Source organism: Anolis sagrei, chromosome 3 (assembly GCF_037176765.1).
Source record: "Anolis sagrei isolate rAnoSag1 chromosome 3, rAnoSag1.mat, whole genome shotgun sequence".
Classification (NCBI taxonomy): Eukaryota; Metazoa; Chordata; class Lepidosauria; order Squamata; family Dactyloidae; genus Anolis; species Anolis sagrei.
In genome coordinates this window covers 166,515,402-166,528,133 of record NC_090023.1, presented here as the reverse complement: position 1 = coordinate 166,528,133, position 12,732 = coordinate 166,515,402, and the positions used below count along the sequence as shown (strand labels likewise).

Below are 12,732 nucleotides of genomic sequence, written 5' to 3'. Positions count from 1 at the left end.
AGGAAGAGGGGCCGACCAAGGGCAAGATGGATGGATGGGATCCTTGAAGTGACTGGATTGACCTTGAAAGAGCTGGGGATGGTAACGGCTGACAGGGAGCTCTGGCATCGGCTGGTCCATGAGGTCACGAAGAGTCGGAAACAACTGAACGAATGAACAACAACAACAACAAAGTCCCAATCAATCTAAGTTTGTAGTAAAAAGAATGATACACTACACAGTCATTTCAGCTACAATTTGAACAAATAATGGAGTTTTTCCTTTGCAAAAACGTGTTAGAAATCCAGAAAGCCAGGAAGCTTGAATCCTGTGGTTGAACATGGAATCTGGAATTCCAAAATTATCCACATCCATGACTGAGGTGGTGATATCTTTGCATTCTGAAAGCTCAGTGTGCACAAACTTGGTTTCATGCAGAACATTGTTAAAATATTATGTAAATTAACTTCAAGATATGCATATAATGTATAATGAAGCATTATTGTTTTTGTTTAGAGATGGTTCCCATCTTCAAGAAAAATGAGTATGTACATACATGTAAATACGAGTACTCCAAAATCTGAAACAAAATCCAAACCCTGAGATATTTCTGGTTCCAAGCATTTTAGTTAAGGGATTCTCACCCTGTAAAATATTTGAAGTCTTTTGTTAAAAAACAAATGAATATAAAGTAGCCCTATGCATTGGGGAAACAGTCACTAAAAAGTCATTCCTATTAATTAAAAAACAACAACAACACAGTTAATGCATCTCTTACTACTGATCTTCATGTTGTTAATAGCATTGCAAAGCAAGCTGTGAATAATATGGTTAAAACACAGAATGTTCTAAAGAGATTTTAACTACAGATTTTCAATTGTGCTTTACAGAATAAACAATTGCATTCTTCTGTCACTAGATCCTTTAATTTTAATATTTTCAGTTGGAGGGGAGCAGAGGAAAGAAACATGCTTTCAGACTTTTCAATAGTTCTTTTGTTAAAGCATCCATTACTCACATAATTGAAAAGATGTTTGTTCAGTGGCATGCTTGAGAGTACAGTTATTTAATCTTAATGATAAAGCCCTGCGGACAGAAATATAAGTAGAAACCCTCTTGTTATTTATCAAAGAGGGAAAAAATGCCAAGACAAATAATTGATCCTCAAATGCTCGCTTGGTAGAAAACGTGCTATAGAAGCCAGAAACTGCAAAGGTTTCCTTAGAAATAGGGTCTCTGAAAGTTGTTTAAATTAGATCAGGCGCCATTAGAAGCCTAAGGTGATTGATAATAGTTATTTAAATCAGTTTTATTAATCTGATCTTTGTTAAATTAATACCCTATAAATATATATGTATATGCATATGTGTGTGGTTGTATCTTGAAACACAATGTAAATAAATATGTATGAAAATGATGGACGTGTTTTCACTCCTTTGTAAGCCATACATTTATTATGTTTTTAAGATGAACTTATGGTTAAATATAGTGGTTCAAGTGCTGGAGAACACCTATAGATTGGTCTTTGATATTTCAAACCCACTTCTTCGCCAATTCCATTTTTTCAAGCAATCTTTCTTTTTCATTAAAAAAAAATAACCCTGAAGGGTAAGAATTAATGCATGAACAAATAATCACACATTTATCTCTTTGAGTATTTCTACTCTTCTTATACAGACTGTGACCCCTTCTACACTGCCATAAAATCCTGATTATCAAAGCAGATAATCCATGTTATCTGCTTTGAACTGGATTATCTGAACCTACATTGCCATAAAATCCAGTTCAAAGCAGATTAATCTGGATTTGTGGCAAAGGAGGCTAAATAGTATTCTATAATATGCCTCAGCTACCCCATTGTATGCTTATAATACTCAATATTGTGTTCCTATATTAGATATTACATGGTTGGTAATGGGTAATGTCCAAAGCTACTTAATAAAGTATAATTGCTTGGTGGCAGACTGGGGCAGCCGAAGCCCTGTTAGTTAGGAATGTGGGCCAATCTTATTTAGGGTGGGTTATGAGCAAAGCAACTCCAGGTTTTTTTTTCTGATGTAGAAGTCAAAAAAGAGTGGGAAAGGCAGGTGCCTCTTCCTTTTTCCTTCCATTTTCCCAAGCATCACTGTCTTCTCTAAGCTTTCCTGTCTGATCACCTAGCATGTTTCTTCAAATTCAGGCCTCTTCTACACTGTCATATAAAAACCAGATGATCTGCTTTGAACTGGATTATGTGGCAGTGTAGACTCATATAATCCAGTTCAAAGCAGATAATGTGGATTATCTGATAATCTGGATTATGTGTCAGTGTAGATCCAGCCTCAGTGAGACTGAAGGAAACATGCCTAGAACCATAGTCTTATTTATATAACAAATACGAAGAACAAAAACTATTATGAAAAAATACGTTATTTGGTTTTTAGTCAAAGTGTTGACTTCAGTTTTAGAACACAGAGTAATTTTTGACTGAATATTGCATTAAGATGTTTTTACATTCTATAGTTTAACTTGTAATACAGATAATAACATTTTATACAGAAATTATAACAGGCTCCTTCATTTCCTCTTGGAGAATGTCTATTAGTACTTTCAGATGCCTTCTGAAATTGACAGATTTTAATAAAGTCATCTTTAAATATTTTAGCAAACTGATCAACTTTCCTGGTTGGAAAACTAGACACTCTTGTATATTAAATTACCAGTACTTCACAGGGTAAGAATATGTCCTTACAGCTGTTGCAGGAGCTTTTTTCCAAGGGCTTATTTTGACCAAATGTTTTTTGGAAGAAAAATAGATTTTGCTTTTCATTTTGAAGAATGATATTGAAGAAGGAAAAGCTTTGCTACACCATTCTCTAGCAATTTAGCTGGATATTCTTTTTTTACCCCTTTCTTTTCTTTTCTTTTCTTTTCTTTTCTTTTCTTTTTTGGTCTGTCAAAGTCAGCATTTGAACTCTTCAGATACATTACAAATGATTGGTCTAAGACCAAGACAGATTAGCCGATCATTTCCCATGCCAGGATTCCTAGCTATAAGGAGCATGAAGATTCAGCTGTAAGGCTGCGAAGAGGCCTCCAACATGTTCTCCAAAGTATCATGTTACATTTTAAAATATAATAAACCCCGTGCTGTTATGGCTGTGGAATGAAGCCCTTTAAGCTCAGAAATCAGTGTAACCAATAAAAAGGACCATCTGTCTGAGTATGTGGGGAGTCCGTAACAATAGCTTTGAGGTGTCAAGTGCCCAATTCATTTCAATAGACTCTAATCCAGATGCCTATGATATTTTAAATGTCAGCATTGTTAACTGACATCATTGCTTATTAGAGCATATAATAAAAGAAAACAACCACCCCAATGTGAATAATTTTTTCAGTGTAGGCCAAAGTGCCCACCTCCTTCAGCATTAAAAGGCTGTGAGTTAGAGATTGCAGCATGAAAACAGATTATATTCAAAAGTACCAGTTTCAACGATATATGGCAAAGTTGCACAGCACATTAATATCTTCATTATCTTGCAAATAATGGATGGAGGAGAGGTTGGGTTTCCAAAGTTTACACACACATTATAATGGAAGTTCATGACAGATAATACATTAACAAGCAATTAGAATAAAATACTTCAAACACCAAAGTCTTAAGATTAAATTTTAAATAAAGTTGATATGGAATATTTGGGAATTCTCCTATGCAACTCTACATGGGAAATCTGAAGTCAGTATGAATGGGGACTTGACTAATATGGTCAAAGATCTGTGTATATTGATTTTCATTGTCTATTTCTGTGACTGAAAGAAAGTTGTTTCCAAACATACACCTCAGAATTTTGCTCTAAAACAATGGTTCTCAGCCTGCGGGTCCCCAGGTGTTTTGGCCCACAACTCCCAGAAATCCCAGCCAGTTTACCAGCTGTTGGGATTTCTGGGAGTTGAAGGCCAAAACATCTGGGGACCACTGTTCTAAAATCTTCATTTGTTGATATTTACCAATTTTTATTTGAATATGCTGCTAGGTGGATAACACTCGACAACTACATTTTTAATTTGATTTCAGTAAATCGTGTTTAAGTGAGATTTGATTTCAAAATTTCAAATCTGACAGAAGGTGTTTGACAGTTTTTCTCAGTTGGCATGCAATAGTGTTTAGCATTTGACAGAATTTAATAGCTGGCATGCAATAGTATTTAATATTGTACTTCACAGTTGTTATCCAATGGTGTTTGACAGTATTTGATAGCTGGCATGTAGAAGTATTTGGCATCTGACATCATTGACAGTTTCTGCTTATGAGATTTCATTTATGTGGTATGCCAACTGATATCAAAAGATGCTAATAAGTCTAGAATTCTGAGGCAAAACCGAAAATACAAATTGGAACTTCAAAATGAAATCTGAAGAGCAGGACTGACAACTTTAAATATTGGGAAATATTCATTTCAGGTCAAAAGACTTTGTTTTTTAAAAAATATATAAACTCCACAAACATGGCTTCTCTATACATGCTCGTAAGAAAAGTGCACTCTGAAGAAACTTCAGCAGGACATATGAAATAATGGAAGAAAAAAATAACATATGCTCATTTAAACATATTCAAACTCTGGAATTCATATGCATTACATACTAATAGCACAATCCTATGCATGTCTATTAAGACATGAGCCCTGTTGAGTTTAATGGACTTACTCCTAAGTAATTAAATGCCTTTTGTGGTCCATTTACTTCACAAAGTTTTGTGTCTGTTTTCTTAGAAGTAAATTACCATCAGTTACTCATTGTAAAATATTTGTAAGATTGCAACAAACTGCAGTCAAAACCTATTGGTTCTCAATCTTTGGTCCTCCAGGTGTTTTGGACTTCAGATCCCACAATTCCTAAAAGCTGCCTGGGATTTCTGAGAGCTGAAATCCAAAACACATGGAAGACAAAGGGTTGAGAAAGGTAAAAGCCCAAGTAAAACAGGAAAATATCAATAGAAGCGATTTTTGTTGAAACTATTGACAGAGTAAATGTTTGCCAGAATATCAGATAGGCACTAGAGGGGGGTGAAGAGACGAAAAGCAAGGAAAGCATACAATATGGCTTTAACAGCTTAAAGAACCACACAGGTCAATGGCTGTGAGATTGAACAGGAGTCCCCCAGCACCACCTTCTGGGAACGGCCCTCCGGGAAGGGCTGAAGCCACTGCAAGACAGTGCCTTCCAGTCCCATCCCAGCGAGATGACCCAGAAGGATACCATGGTAATACTGAGGCCCCTTCTACACAGCTGGATACAACCCAGATTATCTGCTTTGAACTGAATTATATGGCAGTGTAGACTCAGATAATTCAGTTCAAAACAGATAATGTGGATTATCTGCCTTGATATTCTGAATTATATGGAAGTGTTGAAGGGCCCTGAGTATCCTACAGAGCTCCCAATCCCTGGATTTCATAGGATAAAACATGACTTTTAATTTGGTGTCAAACTGGCATAACAAAACAGTATAAATACTCTTTAATACTAGTTATTCTGTTATAAATGTGGATTGTTAAGCTTTTATTCTTGGGCTGTTTCAAGCTTCTAAGAATGAAACTTTCACATCTTATCAGTTCATTACATTCGTGAGTAGTTTCATCTTTGTTCAAGTGTTGTCATGGATTTTGCACATGACACATCAAAGACTATATGTGTACCAGATTCCTAATTTACTGCTACAAATTTACTGCTTCAATAGTGTTGATACTGCCGTCAATGACTCAACGAGGTTAGATTATTTCCATAAGAAATGGAAAGAAGACATTTGGTATACAAGTAATCCAAGATGTCATACTTGGCAAAAAGTCTTCAGACAGGAGTAATTTATGACTGTTGTTTGAAATTGGAATACATGAATGCTACAGCTTTTTTAAAACACAGAATACAGAATATCTGCCTATAACTTCCAAGGGGGAAAGGCTCAGATTGGGAATAGCAATATGTTCTTCTTTTTCAATCCTAAGTAACATGTTCATGGGGGCTGTCATAAGGAAAGGAGGAATGTGAATAGTCTTCCTCTACACACTTTATCCAATCTGACATGAAAGAAGGTGACCTTTCTAGCCAAGATTCGCAACAGACTGAAGGGTGTGTAGGTTCTCCTTTCACACATTTTAATTTTGCCAGGATTAAGGAAGGGAAGCTATTCCATATGTGCATGTTCTGTGTGTGCATTATACAAATAGCATTCCTAAACCATTATTGTGCTTTGGCATCCTCAAGAATACATCTTGATACTCTATGTCAGGTGGCATCAGATTTACTTGTCAAAAAAGTATGAACAACCAGACAAGGAAAAATCCCTCCTCTGCTTCCTTTTTAACTACCTTTTGTTTAAGAGATCCGAACTCTCAAGTATATCACAAGGCATTTCCTTGTGCTCTGTTTTGCTTGTTTTGTTTTTTTAAAATTTCTGTCAGAAATCACAACATCCTCTTCATTATAAAGAATTACACCTGACAACTTAGGAAAAATAAAAGTCAACCATCACAATAAGTTGGCCATCACACATCTTGTACATTCAGATGTGAAAACTGGGGGGAGAACTTTACACACCACACAAATATATATAAAACATCACTATCTCTTTCGCAATAAACACTGAAAAGAAAACCGAGTGTTTTACAATGCTTTCTCAGTTCTTATTGATAAGTTTCTGAAAGAGAGGTGTGAAGAAATGCCAACATGCGTAACTGATGGGGAAGGGCCCATTAGAGCCACTTTGTCTCCATAAATCCGGCACAGTCTGTTTTTATTTTATGCAATCACCTAAGGTAATTACAGTAAAAAATTAAAGCCTCATGATCAAAATAACAACTTGTACACTTTGCATGTGTTGAGTCATGTACATAGCAACAGCTTCACAATGGGGAAACATTAATGCTTTTTATATTGGTAATCATCTGTAACACGAGCAATTAAGTACAGTACTAATGGACTATGGCCAAGAGCCTGGTACTAATATTAAAAACTGACAGAGATGAATAGGTTTGGAAGCAAAACTGGGCTGACAAAGACATTTTTATGAAGTGCTTGGACTGATTTGATTTAAACCAATCAGAGAGGCAGGTTCAGACCAGTCAGCCCTACAGCGACAATAATGCATTCATGGACATTGTACGATTCCTGCTAGGCTTTAAATAAAAACATCCATTGATTCAATTCAAGGCAACCTGTGCTTGCATTATTGCACTCATTAATAAGGCAACAGAAAAATTATAATGCATATCCAAAATAACACTTAGCAAACCCACCGGCAACGTTGCCTTGTTTTTAAAAATGAAAATGTTTACTGGAAGTGAGCCATACCAAATAAAAACATGAGTATGCCAACAATGCTTTCAGATCATGCTCAATCTTTTGTTCCTTTTTCTTTCCTTTGTTTTATTGAAAGGTTGAGCACATGCCGCCTCTGTAACACAAGCAGTTTAATTTATCTGCAATTTGTTAAAGTATAATTTTAAAAACATAGTAGTTGGGATATTTGTCAGATCATCTGTTCCAAATTTCCAAAAACTGATACCACACACATGGACACTAACCCCATCATCTCCAGACTGCGTGGCTGAGGTAGATGGGGTCTGTAGTTCAACCTATGAGGACGATGCCAGCTAGGCTATAACACAATATTGTGCTTATTGCATTTATTTTACAAGGAGCAGTCCTTCACCGTCTAAGGGGGAGCTCCTTCCTAGTCCCACTACTAGAAGTCTATTTATTGAAAGTGGCGGAATCAAACCTGAGGGCTGATGCCCTGCAGAGTTACACAATTGTTTCTTTCCAGTGAAATCATAGTAACACTTCGTCCAAATGTTCAGAAAATTGTATGGACCATAAATCTATTACTAATGCAAATTAATTTTACGTGCAACATTTTCCACTTTTATTGAATCCTTTCTTTTTAAAAAGCAATTTCTCAACCTAGTGATGAAGCTACTCAAATAGTTTAAACCAGTGATTCCTAACCTCTGATTCATCAAATGTATGGGACATCAGCTTCCAGAAGACCCAGTCAACATGGCCCACTATTAGGAATTCTGGAGCTGAAGTGCAAAACAGTTGGAGGATCCAAGGACACTAGCCTAAACCATTATCCAAAATATTTGATAAGGACCATCCAGTGTGGCTTAGGCAAGGCTTCCTAATGCAGAACACTAGTTTAAAGTTTGACTAACTGGACAACAGGAAAAGTGCACCAATTTGCTTTAACATATTTACTTTTGAATTTTAAGTTTAGATCAATCTATAAAATTAGGCTATACAGCTTAAAAGTACAGTGAAACATTAGTATATGCTGAGGTTGGTACCAGGATCCCCCTTTTGCTTTTTGCAATTTTTTAAAATTCAATTTGTAGATGGCTGAATCTGTAAATACAGAAAGCTGGCTATAGTTAAAATTTGCCACTTTAGGAAAATCTTGCTGAATGTTGAATTGCTTCTGGAAAGGTAGCAAGACACCAAAGAATTAGTACTTTCAAAGGAAAAGTCTAATTTTCAAAACAGACTGAAGCTTGTTTAAATAACTTGAAAGCGGAAACAGATAGGCGTAACAGTTACATATGGGTTAATTCATAACTTAGTTGCATTCTGTTTTTGTATTATGCTTTAATTTTAAAAAATCTGCACCAAAATGATACTGACATCTGAATATAAACCTGAAAAGCACACTTTCCTAAGTTTTATATCACAAAAATTCAAAGAAGTTAAAACTTCAAAGGATAAATATGTACATTCTGATCTGGACATTAGGCTTTGAGGTATGGATCAGTCTTGGTCTGCTATGAAATGCAGGGACTCGTTGAAATCCTTAAGCACTCTTAGCAAGAAGTATAACAGAACCACACGCCTCTATCCTCCAAATGATGAAAAAGAGATTCCAGATGTGGCTGCCATATGTCTTCTCTCCTTGACAGTATTCTGATACACCTGACTAATAGCCTTGAGATGGGGTAACATACTCAGGTCAAGCAAACCTTTCCTTCTCCTCTTTGTAACCACATGAAACAACTGATGACCCCTGTGGGTTATGTTACACTTTAAATACGCTTTTCATTAAATGTGCTTATGTCTTCTTTTTAAAAAAATAAACAAATAATAAAATACCCAGTGAAGAATGTTTCAAAAAGCTGCTTATCAGACTATCTACCTCTATATAGCCACATCGTAGATCAGAGTTTTTAGTCATGTGAATACATGACAAAAATGGCATTTCTGTCTGATTATCTAGCTATACATCCACCAATCTCTGTAATGTAGTCAATAACTGCCTTCTACACAATATGGTACTGGGCTTCTTAGTATGGCTTTTGGATAACACTTCAGAAAAGAAAAATACACCCAGTATATTTCCAAAAACAAAACAAAACCAAACCAAAAAGCATGCAGTGCTATAAGATGGTGATAAACAAACACTTCCCTGGCCCCTACAGGCAACTAGTTAGTGATCTGGAGCATGAGATCATATTGCTCATTTCAGAGCTTGAAAGCACACATATTTTATTAATGGCCATATTTTTCAACATTCTTCTAAGGAAGCATCACAACCATATCATGTTATGCAATGTATGTCAGATATCTAAGCTTTGGACACTATTATTAACTCAGGGTACAAAATCAATGCTTATAAAACAGCAAGTATGTTGCACTTAGAAAGATAAATGGTTGTCAGCTGCAGGAAGAAAGGAGATGAAAGAACATGGAAGGAATAGAGAAAGAATCGGTCCCCACCCCACCCCATGTCTTATATTAGCTACCTCACACTAATTTGAAAATAGCTATACATTGTATGACGTGCCTGCAAATGTGGAATGACTTTGGAAAAAAACATGGCCAAACCAGTTATTATTATTTTTTCCACCCTCAAACCATCATCCAGTTTACTCAATTGTTACAGCTTTTCTACTGGATAAGCTTTGGCACAATGATGGCATGAAGTAGCAAGAAATAAGATACATAATTGTTTGTCGCCCCCTCTCCCAGCCCCCCAATTTAATGACAATATATTATGCAACTGGACGGGTGATAGAATATTTATTGTGTGTTAGCAATTTCCCTCCACCCCCATGCCTCCAATTCCTTACAAAATATTTTTTAAAACTTTCCAAATTAATTCATCTTTATTAAACAAGCATTTCACATTTATTATCTTACCTTTCATAATGTCTACGAGTACATGTGGCTGCACTTGTGCTTCCAGGGTTACCACCTAATTCATCATAAATATGTTTCCATTGTCGACGGGCTGTTATCTGCAAAAGTGGCAATGGGAAATGTAATCTTGCATCTTTACAGATCTCTCTGTCTCTCTGTGCGGTGTTTGAGTTCATAGCAACAAATATATACATGAGACATTTATAATAGCATGTAATACGAGCACTGGTAAAGCTTTTGCAGAATAGATTGACTCTATCTATGGCTCTTTGTTAAAGCAAAAGATGCCAATTTGCTGATTTGTTTCACATAAATCTTTTTGTACAATTTGATTTTACTGCTTTCTCATTATCAAGCAATTTTACTATTTTGTGCATGCAATTTCTCGAGAAGGCGCTTCAATCAATTGAGGACCATTAACCATCAGAATGTATGCAGACAAATCCCTTGGTAAATTATGAAAATGAATCTCAAACTAAGCACAAATAATGATTACATAGTTATTTTAACTGGGTTAGTTGAAATGAATCCATTGCAAACCCTTAATCCATTACAGGCTCCCCTAAATCCTCATATAAACGTTGTCTGTGTAACTCTATATGGTACAAGCTGCTTATTTCCATCCACCAGTGTCAGTAAAATATATAGATCAAATGGTAATGAATCTAAACACTCTCCGAGGTTAATATCAGAGCTATGCTCTATATTTGGCTAAATGGAAGAAAATAAACATCCTGTACAGTATTAAGTTGCACACTATGGTTTCTATATGTACATATGCAAGCAAGATATTCACACAGGGATCAATAGAATAATAAAGGGAAGATCTGATAAAATAATTGTTTTGGGATCACTTCATTATACATTATCTACAATATTTTAACCAGAACTAAAACAGGAATGGAAGAAGAAAACAATGAAGGCCTTTAACACTTTTTTTGCATGCAATTCAGAGAGGGTTTAGTGGAAAATTGTTTGATTTTAAAATTGTGGACAAATTTTCTCTTTTTTTAGGAATCCTGTGGTATTTAATATATTCAGGCCCACAGACTTCTTTACAGTTACCCACAGTGCTGCCGCCGGAGTTCACTAAGAAGCCAAAAGTAGCAATCAAAGAAAACAAATATCAAAACTTGCAATCTAGGAGTCTGTAATTTTAATCTAAAAGGAGGAGATGAGTAGAGCAGTTAAATATTATAGGGTAAATGGCGCCTTTCTTACTTCACATAAAGATAACATGCTTCCTTTTCAGAAAGCAGGCTTCTAAAGCAAAAGACATGTTATTTGGTGATGTTCTAATTTCAGAGAAACACCCTTGAAGCTTAGCTTTGTTTTGTTCCCATTAGACCAAACCATCACCTACTTCTAGATGCAGGTTAAATCAAAATGCCTATTTGTACATCTGTAGTACAAAATAACTCAAACTTTGAAAAAACTGTCACAGATGTAGGAAACTTACTCTATCACAACCTAATTCCAAATCTTATGGTCAGCTTGAAGGAACAACTCCAGAACTACACACCAAGGTAGGGAAAGTTTGGCTGCCAAGATTTTTTTAGACTGTGCTTTCCATTACCCCTTAGTACTATTGGCCATTTTGAGTGGGGCTTCCAGCAAGATCTTTTGTATATATTGTATGGGCACACTGTGTTCAAATTGAAAATTATTCTCCTTCAGAACTATAGAGATGTTGTGCTTGTAGAACACAGAATCATAGAATCATTGAGTTGGAAGAAATCTTGTGGGCCATCCAGTCCAACCTTTTGCTAAGGAGCAGGAAAATCACATTCAAACTACCCCTGACAGAAGGCCATCCAGACTCTGTTTAGAAGCCTCCAAAGGAGGAGCCTCCACCACACTCCAGGGCAGAGAGTGCCACTGCTGAACAGCTCTCACAGTTAGAAAGTTCTTCCTAATGTTCAGGGGGAATCTCCTTTCCTGTAGTTTGAAGCCATTGTTCCGCACCCTAGTCTCCAGGGCAGCAGAACAACTGTTCCCTTCATGCAATGTCCTACCCAAAATTGAGTACAGTAAAAAAGAAACTGCTTCATCCCTTATGAGGGAACCCACACAATATGGCTGTACATATGACGATCTAGTGTTCCATTTATACACACACACTATGTGCAGAAATGTGCATAACAGGGAAGATCTGTCTGCTTTTCTAGTTAATGAATTAAGATGTCGTTGGTATCACCATGTATAATGTATGAGTATAAGCACTAGGAGTCTGGGAGACCAGGGTTCAAATTCTGCCATGGAAACCCATTGCATAACCTTGGACTAGTCACACTCTTTCCAGTCTTAAAGAAAGACACTAGCCAAGCTCTTCTGAATCAATATGGCTGACAGAACCTTAGAATACAGTAACTATAACTCATGTGTCGAAGTCAATAAATAGCCCTTCCTCTACCATGTATATACTGTTTCACATAAAGAAAGGCAGGTTGAATATTCCTTATCCACAACAATGTTTGGGACCAGAAGTGTTTTGGATTTTGTCCAGATTTTGTAATACAAGTATTTGCATATATAGACATAATGAGATAGCTTACAGATGGGTCCCAAGTCTAAACATGAAAATCA

The 12,732-nt window shown here is 36.1% G+C and overlaps 1 protein-coding gene and 1 long non-coding RNA gene across 6 annotated transcripts in view; one reads left to right on the top strand and one right to left on the bottom strand.

Moving 5' to 3' along the window:
- The window catches only part of ARID5B (AT-rich interaction domain 5B), a 330,077-nt gene that overhangs the window by 24,807 nt on the left and 292,538 nt on the right, over positions 1–12,732 (bottom strand). For all 5 annotated transcript variants that reach the window (XR_010909490.1, XM_067465662.1, XM_067465661.1 and 2 more), the window contains one exon: positions 10,147–10,244. Coding sequence is in view for 4 of the 5 variants with exons in the window: in XM_067465662.1 (XP_067321763.1) it covers positions 10,147–10,244 (98 nt within the window). In the remaining variant the exon portion in view is untranslated. The remainder of the gene's footprint in view (positions 1–10,146; positions 10,245–12,732) is intronic.
- LOC137096492 (uncharacterized) overlaps positions 1–12,732 on the top strand; it is a 94,738-nt gene that overhangs the window by 53,645 nt on the left and 28,361 nt on the right. The gene's annotated exons all lie outside the window — the stretch shown is intronic.